General features: G+C 42.6%; 1 protein-coding gene across 2 annotated transcripts in view; it reads right to left on the bottom strand.

Moving 5' to 3' along the window:
- Positions 1–9,160: 9,160 nt before the first annotated feature.
- SLIT2 (slit guidance ligand 2) overlaps positions 9,161–14,985 on the bottom strand; it is a 386,076-nt gene continuing 380,251 nt past the window's right edge. For both annotated transcript variants that reach the window (XM_043871492.1, XM_043871493.1), the window contains 3 exons: positions 12,888–13,179; positions 12,463–12,674; positions 9,161–10,941 (listed from right to left, as the gene is read on the bottom strand). In XM_043871492.1, the coding sequence (XP_043727427.1) occupies positions 10,700–10,941; positions 12,463–12,674; positions 12,888–13,179 (746 nt within the window). In that variant the 3' untranslated portion in view covers positions 9,161–10,699. The remainder of the gene's footprint in view (positions 10,942–12,462; positions 12,675–12,887; positions 13,180–14,985) is intronic.

The raw sequence follows: 14,985 nt of genomic DNA, 5'->3' as shown, positions 1-14,985 counted from the left end.
GTCCTGATCAATGGGTCCACACTGGTTGGGTCAGCTCTGGCCTGTGGACCATTCAGAGACTCAGTTCCTTGCATCTGGGTTTCTCTGTCATTCTCAGGGCACTGTTCTCATCTGCATGGTCAAAGCTGGATCTCTGCCATATTTGCATTTCAGCGGTCTACATAGGAATGAAGAGCGTGGAGAGGATATGCCCAATACCTTAATTCCCGGGTCTGAAGGAGGCTCATATCCTGCCACTATGTTCCATTAGTCAGAACTTAGTCATATGGACAGAGTTAAAACCAAAGGAAGCTGGGAAGTACAGTCTCACTGGGCACAATTCTCTTCTATTGGTCAAGAAAAGAGTCGACTTCAACAGGCACTAGGAATTATAAGCATCAGAGGAAATATAGGTAATACAGGTAAACAGTTATTCACTCAATTTTATGGGGTGAGACAGGCTTAGAGAGATTAAATCACCACAGGGCATCCTGTGTGTCCATCCATAGGCAAAACTCTATTGACTGCTCCTGTAGCACTTTCCTGGAATCTTTGGGAAAGATTGCCAGCGACGGATAGACCTGGATAGCTGGTAGAGTTAAAGTCTCAGAGTGAGACCGATCAATGTGCGGTGCAAGGGTTAGTGGTTCCCCAGTACTTTCTATCCATCCACAGCACCCTTCTAAGATGCAGTCTACAGTCAGCAGACCCCCCATGTGACTGTCAATTGTCCACAGCAGTCACCTGTGATGAACACATCCTTTACTATCTTCCTGTCATTCTTCCTCTCATTCCCCTCTTTCCTCGTGTGCTTCATGAGAATACCTCCAAAATAAACTGCTTGCATCGAAATCTTGTCTCAACCTGTGTGTTTGGGCACTGCAAGTAAGCAATTTACATAGTTAGTAAGTGGGAGAACAAGAATTTGAACCTAGCTTGCTCTGTCCAGACCTGTCCTCTTAACCACATCTCAAAACCAAGTCCTCAGCTGGAGACCTGTGTCTCCCTCCTTGTTTCATCTACTGATGAAATGGATACAATACATTCATCCATCTACTGATGGATACAATGCCTGATCCACAGGGGCAGGGAAAGGAAGACAGATTTTCAGCCTGGAACGTAAGCTTTCCGTGTGACAGGCATGGTGCTGGTCACTTTATTTATTTGCCATACTCCACTTATTCCTACCCTGTCCCCACAGGCTGTCAACTCATCTAATTATCTTTGGATCTCCAGAAATCAGTGTAGTATTTGGCACAAGTACATACTTAGCAAATGAATACTGAATGATCACACTGAATGGATTTATTAATTATTTCTATGAAGTAGATGCTATTATAACTGCAATATTTCAGATATAGAAACTGACGTTTCAAGAAATGAATAGTATTTTAAGATAAAAACTATAGAGGGGCAAGTGGAGGAGGGAATTGTGATGCTCTTTGAGTATCTGTTGTAACCTTGACTCAGTGCTGCGACCTTCACTTACACTACTTGAGTCTGGGGCACTAAACATGTGGGGGTTCATCTCATTGCTGCTCATCTTCCTGTTCACTACGTGACCTGGAGACGTGTGTACTCCTGATTGCATCCCCAGGAAGCTGACAGTGTATGCATAAGGCTTATGGAAGAGAGCTCTTAGGATCACCACCCATGGAAAGGAGGGGAAGGAAGCAGGTTTGGGCAGACGTGAGAAGCGCCATTGTGATGGAGCCTTAAGGCATGATTTGGCTAATCCCATGGGGAGCTCTGAGGTTGGGCTGGTCCTTCCTCCGAGTCCTACATTGAAGAGGGGGGACGAAGCATGCATATGCCCTCACCCTCTAGCCACTGCATGTAGAAATGCATGCACTCTGTAAAGAATGTAAAGGAAAACAGCCTTCTCTTAGGTAAGACGGCAGTGGTGTGATAGTTAAGGGCTGTCCAATGACAGAGGGCAGGGTGAGTCCTTTGGTCCTGAAGTGTTTCTGGCAGCTCTGTCATGGTGTTTACATAAGATGGACGAGGGCATATTGGTATATCCTGATGACAAGGGTTGGATACACACTTCCATTAAGCTGGAATGTGAAACAAGGACGACCCAAGCCGAGATGAGGAAAAGGAACTTGAAAAAGTAACCTCTTCTTAGGCCAAGGATGTCTTTCCAGACGTGATGCTTTCCTTCCTATGAGCTCACTGATCAGTTCCATGTCTTACCCTGACCATCACAACGGAAATTGCTTCCTTGTACATGGAGACTGTTGTAAAAAGAATAGGAAAATAAGGGCACACAAAGCTGCAACTATTATTCTCTTTGATTTGATCCCAAGCGGTTCCTTAAGTAACGTAACTTTTACCTTTCTTCCCATGAGAGGGAAGATTAGATTTCTGGAATCCTGTCAGTCTCCCTCAGCTGATGAGCTCATGTGTTGTCTGGTCTCCAAACTGCAGGCTCCCAAAGTTCCTCAAATGTAGGTTCTTTAGTTGGAGCAAAAAGCTCAGGTGACTAGATATCATGGGATTTTCCTTAATTTCTTCTGACTTGGGAATTAGTAAGTTTATAGGAGAAATTTTGTTCTAGGAAACCACAAGATGTGTGTGTGTGTGTGTGTGTGTGTGTGTGTGTGCGTGTGTGTGCGTGTGTGTGTGCAGGCCTGTACCTGCACACTCGGGGCTGAGAGGAGCACCTCTAGGTCTGAGTCAGCTGAACTGCCAGGGCCTCTTCCTTCTTTGTCCGCTTGGCCTTTGAGCGCGCAGGGCTGTGCTAACAGCTGACTACACGCCCACTGTTCAATCTCAGATTCTCCTTCCTGCTGGTAAAGTCCCGTGTTAATGTTCTAAAATAAGGAAGCATTTAGAAGAAAGGAGAAAAAAAGGAAAATGAGGTTAAATGAAAAGACAGGGACAGGAATTTGCACTTCATGCTCTCAACTGTGAGACCACCATGCTTTTTTTGTGCCAAATAATAAGAGATTTACTTCCTAATCAAATGGAGTATTGTGCACGTCATTCAGAAATGTGTTCCTGCTCATTTCATAGATCGGAAAAGGAGTTGACAGGCATCAAAAGGGAAGAATTGTAGCTAACGTACGAATAATAGGACTGAAAAAAATCAATGTGGAGATGTAATTGAAAGTAAGAACTGGTGGTCGAGGCAATTGATTCTGCCCATATTGTGAGCAGAAACGAAGCAGGATCAAGTCACTGCAAGATCAGGCCACTCACAGATGCGCATCTTTCTCCTTTCTGGGACAATGGGGGCCTTTGAAATTGTGGACAGGGACTTTATCAGAGATGCTTATTCAAAGAGAAGTTTCTCTCTACTTCTTTTCCATGTCTTTTTTTTTTTTTTCCCTTTACTGAGAATGTGTTGAGACCCAGAATGAATCCAGGGCTGTGACTTTGCAGCTGATGTAACTGGACCAGGGCGTGTTCCATCCTGTCTTTTGTGACTACCTTAGCCACCAAATTCAATTGGTCCAGGTTGACCCCCTTCATCAAGGCTCACCTGACCGGAAGGATGACCCGAAATCCTTCAGCAGCCCCATAAAACTCATTCCCTCTCTGGGCTCAGTTTCTGAAAGAAGAGTCCTGTAAAAAAGTACTATTTATTTATCTTTACCAAATGACAGATATAAAGAAGATTTCAGTGTGTTTATTGGGGAATTGTTATTCATGGACATTTTTTCAAAAAGCAAAATAACTCCCTTTGAGAAATACTCATTCCTCTGGTGTTGTCTCATGAGGGCATTCACAGACTTTGCCCATCAATTCCAGTAAAATCAATATCGCATTGCGGTCAGAGTCAGGAGATCTGGGCCGGGTGACCTTGGGCAAGTCACTTAATCTCTCTGCCACAATCTATATGAACGAACGAAAATAATTCTAGCCATTTCGGGAACGGAGAGTAAGATTAATGACAGCAAGGATCTTGGAAGATTGTCTCTGTGGCTCTTTCTCCCACGCCCTCATTTTGTGTGTGCTTTTGTTTTTATGTTTGATTTTCTTTAGAATCCAAATTCAGCCACCCACATATTGATACAAAGACAAAGGTACTTTCAAATGCAAGATGGCAGTGTTCCCACTGGACTGGATTTTGTATCTCTGGATGCAGTCAGCACTTGCCGTGTCCTCTATTTCCCCTTGTGGGAGGACGAGGAAAGCAATGGAGAAGTCCATTCGGAAAAGCACTGTTGCGTAAATATCACTGTCTCCACTCTGTTTCACTAATTTTTTGGCTTCTTGCTTTCAGGAATCCTGTTTCTTCAACTCCACTGAAACCTCCCCACGTTCAACTTGCTCATGTAGGTGATGACGTGGTGTGGTCTCACTCCTCTAGCTTGGATCTCAGTATTCTCTCTCCAGGGCTCTCTCCAGGGCTGACCCACACCTTCACAAGCTGTGACCTCAGGGGATAAACCAATACTTACCGACACATTTAATGAGTACCCTGGAATCTCACCAATTCTTCCAATTGCCATCCTGACTCAGCTCTTCTTTTGCTATCAGACTTATTGAGAGGAAAGTCTAGTACTCATAATTTCCATTCCTTTCCATAGCTATCCATCTATTATCCCACCACTCTGTTAAAACTGCTCTTTCTTCATCTCCATTCTGGGACCATGTCATTCTAGAAACATGAACATTTACTTAAAGTTGGGTCTTGTTCTTCAGATTAAGCCCATTCTTTTGTGTATCTAAATTAGCTTATCCATTTTCTTGGCTTCAATGACCAATTCTATGTAAAACTCTTATACCCATGCTTTTAGACGTCCCAGGCCATAATTTGTTTTAAAATATCTTTTCCTACAATTTGTCACTCTAAGAGCATATATTAAAAACTGTTTGAAAGTGAAAGTGTTAGTTGCTCAGTTGTGTCCGACTCTCATTGATATCATGAACTGTGGTCTGTCAGGCTCCTTGGTCCGTGGAATTCTCCAGGCAAGAATACTGGCATAGGGTGCCATTCCCTTCTCCAGGGGATCTTCCCTAGCTAGGAATTGAACCCAGGTCTCCTGCATTGCAGGCAGATTCTTAACCATCTGAACCACCAGAGAAGCCATATTAAAGGCTTTATGTGGCCGGTGGGTGGGGGCGGGGGGGTCATTTTCTGAGAAATCTGGAATACCACACTAAAGAGTTTGGATTTTATCCTAACGAAGGGGTTGATTAAAGACATTTAATTAAAGATATGTGAACATATTAAGGACATGATTTAGAGGAATGTATTGTTTCCATTCAGTGGAGTGGAAGATGGGTTGAGATCAAAAGGCTGGGGCTTCCCAGGTCAGCAACTCCTATTGGCAAGCTGTTTCCGGCTCTGTGTAGTCATCATGCTTCTGCTAAACCCAGATTCCAGCCCCTGTGAAACATGTTCGCAAGACGTTATGCTTGACTTCCCGTTCTTCCTTGCAAACATACACAATTCATCATGCATGATTAATTCTCCTACTGTAGCAATACACTATACACAGTCTCTTCTATTTCATTTACCATCCCCACCCTTTTTTTAAACTCCTGGCCCTTACATGTTTTTACAGTTAAGAAATAGCCTCCTGATCAATTGATTTTAAATTCTGCTACTTATCTAAAGTTCCCATAATTCAGGTCTTGACAAATCATTCTTTTACTCGGTCTTATTAATACTATTCTTGCCACAAGAATTCTGAACTTCTTAGCACTCATCCCCAAATATAGCCTGTATATTTCCACAACCATGCTTTTGCTCAAACCATTTTGTTTGCTTAATAGTGAATTCATATATTGAAATTGTTCTCTGATTTTCTGGATTGATAAAATACTTCCTTCTCCATCATTTTAAGTATGCAATATTACTATGACTCTTCCTGGCTCAATCCATATATGCAACAGCTTATTTATAGAGACTATGTCTCTCAAGATTCAGCTTAACACTACTGGTCTTCCCTAGTATTTCTTGGACTGCTTTGGTTTCTTTAATGAGAACTGGAACATCTTAATAGAGGAAGAATAATTTTACCTCACAGATTGGAGGAATAGTCCTCTGGCATCCTGACAAAGTGGCACCCTCAAGGGTATTTTTGCTGGTTTTCCAGTTGACCTCTTTCCTGAATCTCTGGCTTTGATGTCCAGAGCAAAGAATGTGCATGAGTTTCAAAGCATGGATTGGCCAGCAGTTGTTTCATTTACTCCAACCTCATCAGCTTTTGAGGTCATGGAAATTCCTTTGAGATTCCAGAAATATTGCTTTTCAGTGCTATTGTAAGTGTTCATATTTTCTGTGTCTCCAGAGGTATTTCATTTGGAACTACATGAAACATAACTAACTAGTTGCTATTTTAAAATGGAAATCTACTTCTGTTGGCACTTTAAAAGCTTACTATAAACAGATGCTCAAAAAAAATGGACTAGATGAAGTGAGTTAATAAAGTCAGAAAATGGTCACTGTTCTATTGCACATATGAAATAAATACATGCCTCACTCTGATCACATTAACTTCTTTTGTTTCCTTGACTACATATGTTTTTCCTCTCCTCAGGCATATAAACAGACTGCTCTCTTTGCATGGACCCCCACACACTTGACCCTCATATTTTCCCATTTGTCTCCATCCTAGATCTGACTTTATTCTCATAACTTGGCTTCAATGTCACTTCATCACAGGCATTCCCTAACCTCCCAACATGTATTTGATTGGATCCCTCTGTTCTAGGTTTATCTAGTACCTTATACTTTCCTTTAGGATGCTTATCACAATTGGAGATTACACATTATTTTACTCATTTGGATAATACCCATTACCCATTTTAACCCCAATTACACCTGCATAGAGCGTATGTCCTAAAATGGCAGAATATGAATAGTGCTCAGTCATGTCCAATTGTTTGTGACCCCATGGCCTGTATAGCTTGCCAGACTCCTCTGTCCATCGAATTTTCCAGGCAATAATACTGGAGTGTGTTGCCATTTCCTCCTCCAGGGGATCTTCCTGACCCAGGGATTGAACCCACGTCTCCTGCATCCCCTGCACTGGCCAGCGGATTCTTTACCACTGCGCCACCTGGGAAGCTCAAAATGGCAAAAACAAGGTCTATTTCACTTTAGACTATGTATCAAAACTTTAGCATAGCTTATTGCACTTAATAGAAGATAGGAAATAAAGTTATTTTTGAGTACACAAGAGAAGATTAAGAATGAAAATAGCTTATGTATTTTATAAAGCTTTATATGCTTTATATAAAGCTTAATATACTTTTATGAAGACTTTTAAAAGCATAACTTTTGAAATAATGGTCACTGTATGAGGCAGATGACATCACAACAGTCAGGATCTTTAAGTCCTGGATCGATTTCCACAAGTCTTTCAATCATTTCCCCAGAAAGAATTGTTGCTGACAAAGCAAGCCATCCAAAAAGAAAATGCTGAGAGCAATTTAAAGCTGGGGTTAGTCTATTATTGCTTAGAAATAATCTCAGGAAATCTGTGGTGAAAACATTCTGAAGATTGAGATAGCTATTATTCAGCAAACACATCTTAAACGGAACGTATGTCAAATCTCCATGGCATATTATCTGAAGGGACCTCCTCACTCGTGTGAGACTTAAGTAAACACATTAGGGATGTTTAATTACTTTATCTTTTCAGATTACAAATGTACATTATTCTGTGTAGTGGCCTTGATTCTGAAATAGGCAAAATGGGTTTTAACATATTGAATTCTGTCGGAAATGCTCCAATGTAGTTTCCTATTGAAGAAATCCTATGGTCAAGGCCTTAGAAGTAAGCAGACTTTCATAACATGAATAACTGCCCTTAATTTGTTTCATTTACTAGTAATTATTTGACTACTAAATTTCCTCAAAGAAGAGCTCTTGTAGAAAGCAGTTGCATCATGAGGCAAATAATCCCTTAAGAAACTTGCTGAATCAATCCAATTTCCAACAAACATAATTCTATTTTGTGTCTTTATAAGCAAGAAGGAGAAAGGATAACATTCTGGAAACAACTCATATGTCAACTTTTTTGCTTAAAAAAAAACAACAAAAAGAAGTGTATAATGTAGATTACTTAAATGGACGTAATTAGTACAGAGAATAATTGGGCTGTGGAAAGAAGGCACCACGGCTTCAAAGTCCCTTAGTAGAAAGGGTAGCAATTACTGAGCTCCTGCCTCTATCTCTTGAACACAAAGCATGTGTGGTCTGAGAGAGCTGATGGGCTGAAATTCAGTTCCCCCATTTTTGAGCTGTTTATGCCTGTGGACACAAGGAGCATAAAAACTCACAGGTTTGTCGTGGGACATGAATGAGATATTCACATAAAGTCCTATGTATAGCACCTGCCATATAATAAGCCCTTAAAATACAATGACTATTAAGATAACACAAATCTTTGCAAAAAGAAGCAACTAAGCAACCAGCGAGAATAAATACTATAAAAGTTTTACAAGGACTATATAATATTTATATAATTAAAATGCATTTTAAAGAATAGTGAATAATTAGACATTTGTGTCTGTGAAAGAGGCAGAGTATGTGTGTGTGTGTGTGTGTCTGTGTGCGTGCGCTCATCAATGCAAGCTCACATACACATGATTTTCCTACAGGGGACTTCCCTGGTGGTCCAGGGGTTAAGACTCCATGCTTCCAGCGCAAGGGGTGCAGGTTCAATCCCTGATGAGGCAAAGAAGATCCCGTGTGTGGCATGGCTCGACCAAAGAAATAAAACGACTAGGTTTTCTTGCAGGGAACCAAAGAACTCTTGATGGGTGAGGATTAACATTCCACTCAGTCAGTGTTATTTCCCTGTTCTGGATGGTATATATTGCTATTACCAACCCTTGCCTGAAAGCACCTGTGGAGAAAGGTTCTCTTTGTCTTTTCAAAAGTTTTCCATTTTGGTTCTAACTGAGGGGAAAAGAACAACATAAACAAAGTCCCATTTTGGTTTAGTTAGATTTCATTTTGTAATATCTGGGGGGAAGAAATGAATTGAATATACACATTTTTTTTATTAGCCAAGAATGTGTTCTGCCCGCCATCTCTTTCATGTGGCCACACCAAACCCCGAGATGTGACAGTATACCAATCTCAAACCAATTTCTGGCAACAAAGATGTACTAGTTTCCTTCCCTGTTCTCTTGTTATCACCTTGATCAAGACATTCCTAAGGAGGGAGCTCTAAATAGCATGCAGTTTCTAAGAAAACCAACAAACTGAAGATGAAGTAAATATCTGTTTAATTTACATACATCAGTAGTGTAACTGATATTAGTCTGGAGAAAGACAAAGCACACTGAATTATACATGTACGTCTAGTTTTCTTTGTAAAAAAAAGTTTTTGGAAAGAAACATCTGCAACTTTACAGGGCACCCTGGGATTTTAATGAAGGAAGAGCACAGTCCACTATAAATTCTATTAATTCTACATTGTAATTTAGCAGCAAACATGTTAACATGGGAACATTAAAGTCATAAAGGAGCTTTATTGTTTGTGAAAAAAAAAATCACAGTTCTTGACATTACAGCCTTTTCTCTCCCCTCCCCAACCCCGGTAAAAGGGCAAAAAAAGGTCAAGGAAATATTAATTTGTAAAAGATCTACTTTTCTAGTGTCGATTGCTACACACCATTTCTGTTCTGGGAGGACATGCTGCAGAAGGGTGCTTCTTTCTGTACAGTGACCGTCTCACGCATAGACTTTACATGCCCTCTGCAGGTGTCCTGAATGAGGCCAGTAGGTCAGTGACATCAGTGGTCAGATGTCAAGGTAAACAAACAGATCAACACACATTTATCCCAAGATAACACCCTATGTTAGTACTATTGCCAAAAAAAAAAAAAAAAACCCACAAAAGAATCCTGATTTTTAAGTTTGAAAAATGTACAAAAATATCAGGACAATTATAAATTAATATATATTAAAGCATCGAGAAACAGCAAAAGGATGGCCTAAAATGTTAAGTACAATGTACTTTGATACAATAAATATTTCTCATTGAAACCGAATACTGTATAGGGCTGTTTAGAACTCATAGAAACAAAAATTCATATTATTACTAATTTATTTATCAATAATCTATTGGTTCTTTATCATCTCCTTTGTCATTTATATTACAAAAAATTAATACTGGAAATCGGTAGATAAACACTTTTGTGTGCTTCTCCTGCTAACATGCTGACGTTTAAAAAGAAGATAAAATTTATTTTAGCACTCTCATCTCCTCTCATGAATGGAACCCTGGTCTTCAGGATGCCTTATGTTTTGCATAAAATATTTCTCATCCATTCATTCCGGCTGTGAATTCTGGAATTCCATCCATCTGCCTTGCACCCTCACTCACACACATGTGCTTGGTCAGTCCTTCCTTGTGAACCATGTAGATGAGAACCAGGGCGCAGAGAATTATGCTCTGGGCAACTTCTCATCAGCAGAGAGAACCCTGTCTCTCTCTTGGGTATGTGCTTCTGCTGATCTCCAGCAAATTAAAAGCTGAATCCAAGTTATCACAGTTCGCATTGTCGTTCTAATGCCTTCAGGTGTATCATTCTTTATACTTCTCCGCATCGGGGAAGCTTTAGTTCAAGCATTTCTTCTTTTTTTTCTAAATGCAGAAAAAAAGTCTTCATTCTCATAATAAAAATAAGTCTGTTCTGTATTTTACAATATATTTCAAATATTTCCACTATGAAGCATTCATGAGTCCAACACGGTCAAGAAGTAGACAACATTTTCCAAAGACCAAAGCTGCCAGGGATGCGTTTAGGAGGCGCAGCGGGTACAGCCACACTTTACCACCTTCTCCACCTCGTCCACAAACGAGGACCCATCAGTGCATTCGAAAGAGTATTTCCTTCGCTTGCTCCTCAGAGGTCCGCAGCACTGCCCACCTGCACAGCCCCCTTTGCATTCCAACCGAGACACCTTCTTGGTCGTCTGGCAAGCAGCGTAGCCCTGCTGCTTTTGGTAATAATCTCTTATCCGTTCCCCTCGACAAGAGATTTCTAGAAAAGAACAAAAAGCACAGGCAGTGTAAGGGCAGTTGCTGTTAAGTTGTGCGAAGTGGCTATGAATCTACTGCTCAATTAGGGAGATGCTGCTTTGGCTTCCGGTTTGTAAGGGCTATTTTCAGCGTTTTGCTCAAATTTGGTATTATAGGCTGGTGGCACAGTCTGCTCTGTTCTTTGCAGAAGACTTCTTCTTGGCGTTTATTTTGAGCAAGTGAATACTCTATACATGGACTATAAAAATACTATGCTTTTGGACCGACAAGAAAATTGGATTCCTAAATCTTCTCTTTTATATAGCAAAAATATACATCTTCTGTTTTTATACTACTAACAGCTGGTTTTGTTTACCACAGGGCACCGTTTCAGAGAGTGTGCAATTTAATTTATTAGACCTAGAGTTTAATACCATTCAATCTGTTACTTAATACAAGTAACATTCCACTAACTTCATAAATCACCCGAATACAAACTAGTTCAAAAAGAGCCATCTGCTAGAAGCCTCCATGGGCACGTTCCTTTCATCTCATCCCCCATATCCACACAACAAAATCTCTGCCAGCTGGAGGTGAAGCACATCCTGATCATGCAGACACAGGAGAAAGAAGTACGTGGGTTGAAATGTCAGCCCATTTCCATTCCTCTCTCCTGCATAATTTGCTATCTTAAATCAGTTGATTCTAAGGTCAAAGGTGATTTTGTCCTAAAGCTAGAGCAAAATTATTAGCATCTTCTTTTCTGTGCCAGAAGATGAATGAGTGATCTATACAGATGAGAACAGCAGATGAAGGTAAGAAAAGTGAAAAGTGTTAGTTGCTCAGTCATGTCCCAACTCTTTGCGACCCCGTGGACTACAGCCCGCCAGGCTTCTCTGTTCATGGGATTCCCCAGACAAGAATATTGGAGTGGGTTGCCATTCCCTTCTCCAGATGGTCTTCCTGGCCCAGGGATCGAACCTGGATCTCCAGCATTGCAGGCAGATTTTTTACCATCTGAGCCACTGGGAAGCCCAAAGGTAAGAAGGAATGAAGGGAATGAGCTTCTGCATAACAGGAAAAGGAGCATTTTCATAGCAAATCATGACGTGGGAAGACATGTGAAGGCCGTGTAAAATTCTGACAGTGAAAGTGAAAGTCACTCAGTCGTGTCCGACTCTTTGTGACCCCATGGGCTATACAGTCCATGGAATTCTTCAGGCCAGAATACTGGAGTGGGTAGCCTTTCCCTTCTCCAGGGGGTCTTCCCAACCCAGGGATCAAACCCAGGTCTCCCTCATTGCAGGCAGATTCTTTACCAGCTGAGCCACAGGGGAGCTCACCATGAAGGTTTAGTACCTTCCATATCTGTGCCTGCCTTACACTAGAAAGTAACTCAACAACAGCAACTACAAATAGTGCAAAGAGCTGGCATTTCTCAAGTCACTCTCCTCTCTGTGTGTCTCCCTTTCTCTATTTTCAAAGATGACGGCCCCTCTTGCTCTGCCAAGAGAGACCGAGGGGCCCAGCTGGCTCAACTTACCTCGATCACAGCTGTCCCCGGTGTATCCGCTGCTGCATTCACAGTAGGGCTGCCCCAGTCCTGAAAGCCTGCATTTCCCATGCTTGCACTTGATCGCCTGGCATGGGTTAAACAGATCCTCCTCTTCATCACAGAGGACGCCCCCATGGCCCTCTAGGCACTTGCAGCTGTAGGAGAACGCATTGATGGGCAGGCAGGTGCCATGGACGCATCTGCAGAGGAGGAGCAATGCAGGGACGGAAATGCGTTAGGCAGAGAGGACAGGGACGGAGGGAGGGTGATGGAGGGAATGTAAGGGAGACAGTGCTAACGGACCGACTTCTTTCTCTCCCCTCTATCCCTTCCCCCTTTCCTTCTTTCCTTTCTAGGGTGTGGGTTTCAGGGGTGGAGAGTGTGGGTTTAACTCCCAAGCAGCCCAAACTCACTTATTTCCGAGACAGGGGTCATTGGTCCTCTGATCGCAGAGTGGCCCTGTCCATCCTTCCTCGCACTCACAGGTGAAGCCGGCTTGGCTGCTGGGCTGGCATGTGCCGTGGGCACACACCTTCTTGTGGCATGGTTCACAGCCGGGCAGGATGCCAGTCTGCATGGGCACCTTCCGGAAGTCCTGAAGTTCGCTGTTGATGTAAAGGTTCCGGATGCAACCGTGGAAGCTGGTGCCATTCTGCCCAGGGGCCTGGCGCAGAGCTGCGGCCACGCTGTTCTTCCCGGGCATGCCTGGGGAGGGACACCGAGTCAGAAGTCAGGTTCCCTGGGGTTCCTCAGCCAGGGGCCATCCGGACCCTCTTAGCTCTTCCAGTGGGATAGGAGCAGTCTGTGCGACTCTTCTTTCGGAGAACCAGACAGAACAAGCATCCTGTCCTGCGGTTCTCAACGAGGCTGCACATCAGAATCACACTGGATCTTTGAAGAAATACTGATGCTGGGACCTCAGCCCAGACTGATTTGATCAGATTACCTGGGTGGAGTGGGGGAGGGAGAAGGGATGTATGTTTCTTTGTTTTTATTTTTTGGAAGCTGCTCCAGGCAATTCTAGTGCACAACTAGAATAAAGACCCTAGGTTCACTGGTAGTCCATTTATAATTTTTGGTTTTTAAAAACCTTATATAGAGGCAAATATCTATAAAATCTAAATTCGGGTCACTGTACTTAAAAGTAATTTTGAGAATGGGAGAGGGATTACTGCTCCTTTACCTCCACACCCAACTCCCAACTTGGACACACACCCCTGAAGCCTAGGGTTTCACAAAGCAGTTTATTCCCTGACCAACCCCAGGGCCCAGAGAGCTCAGAGGACATGCTCAATGTCACTAGTAAGACTAGGCTAGAATTAGGCTGATAAGACCAACTTCCCTAACCTCAGGCCATAGTTCAGTCTGTTGATTTTCAGAGGATGAGAGCTGAGGTTCACAAGGACCATTTGCCCCAGTCCTGACAAACTTCAAGCTGGCAACTAGTCCAGCACAACACTGGCAACGTCCCAAGCTCAGCCACGGATGTCATCGCCGGAAGAACTCACCCTGCTTCCTATCAGGATAGCACCTCATTAACATCTTATTTTTCCCTTGCTAATTGGGTGAAACATTCATATTCCAAGAAATTGGGGCTATAAAAGAAATTCTTCCAAAACCAGAATTTGCAATCATGTGTGTGTGTGTATGTGTGTGTGTGTGTGTATGTGCTTAGTCGAGTTGTGTCTGACTCTTTGTGACCCCATGGACTGCAGTCCATCAGGCTCCTCTGTCCATGGGATTCTCCAGGCAAGAATATTGAAGTGAGTAGCCTAGCCTTTCTCCAGGGGATCTCCCCAACCCAGGAATTGAACTGGGGTCTCCTGCAATGCAGGCGGATTCTTTACCAGGGAAGCCCCATCTATATCTATACACACACCACACACACACACATATATATGCGTAGTGTGCTAACTTGCTTCAGTTGTGTCTGACTCTTTGCGACCCCATGGACTGTAGCCTGCCAGTCTTCTCTGTGCATGGGATTTCCCCAGGCAAGAATGCTGGAGTGGGTTGCCATGCCCCTCTCCAGAGGATATATATGCATATGTGTGTGTGTGTCTATATATACACACACACATATACAAATATATATACCCACATAAATATATACATACACACATATATACACACATGTATATTCCACTAGTGACAGTCATCTGGTAACCCTCATTTGGTAAAGCTGAGGAATCTTTCCAGACCCTGAAATAGTTCCTGGATGGGATCCCACGTGAAGCAGTGGGGGAGGGGATGGAGCCAAGGTCTTCAGAGCAGCTGACATTCTCCCCTGCACTCGACTCTGAGCTACTGGCTGGGGGGCTGAAGCTGGGAAAGACCATGGCTCTCACTCTCTAGAAGGTCTGTTGGTTCTAAAGCCCAAGAACCACAGTACTCTCTGGGCCCTGCCTTGTGGTAGCATTTTCTCTCCCATTCAAAGAAGACCCATTCAAGGTCTAGCAGGCACCAAAGTCAGACAGTGGCTTATACAAAACCACTAGGCTAGAGATCAAA

This window comes from Cervus elaphus, chromosome 17 (genome assembly GCF_910594005.1).
Source record: "Cervus elaphus chromosome 17, mCerEla1.1, whole genome shotgun sequence".
In the NCBI taxonomy this organism is placed as follows: domain Eukaryota; kingdom Metazoa; phylum Chordata; class Mammalia; order Artiodactyla; family Cervidae; genus Cervus; species Cervus elaphus.
Note: the sequence above shows the minus strand (reverse complement) of the source record. Positions and strands in the feature narration are given on the sequence as shown.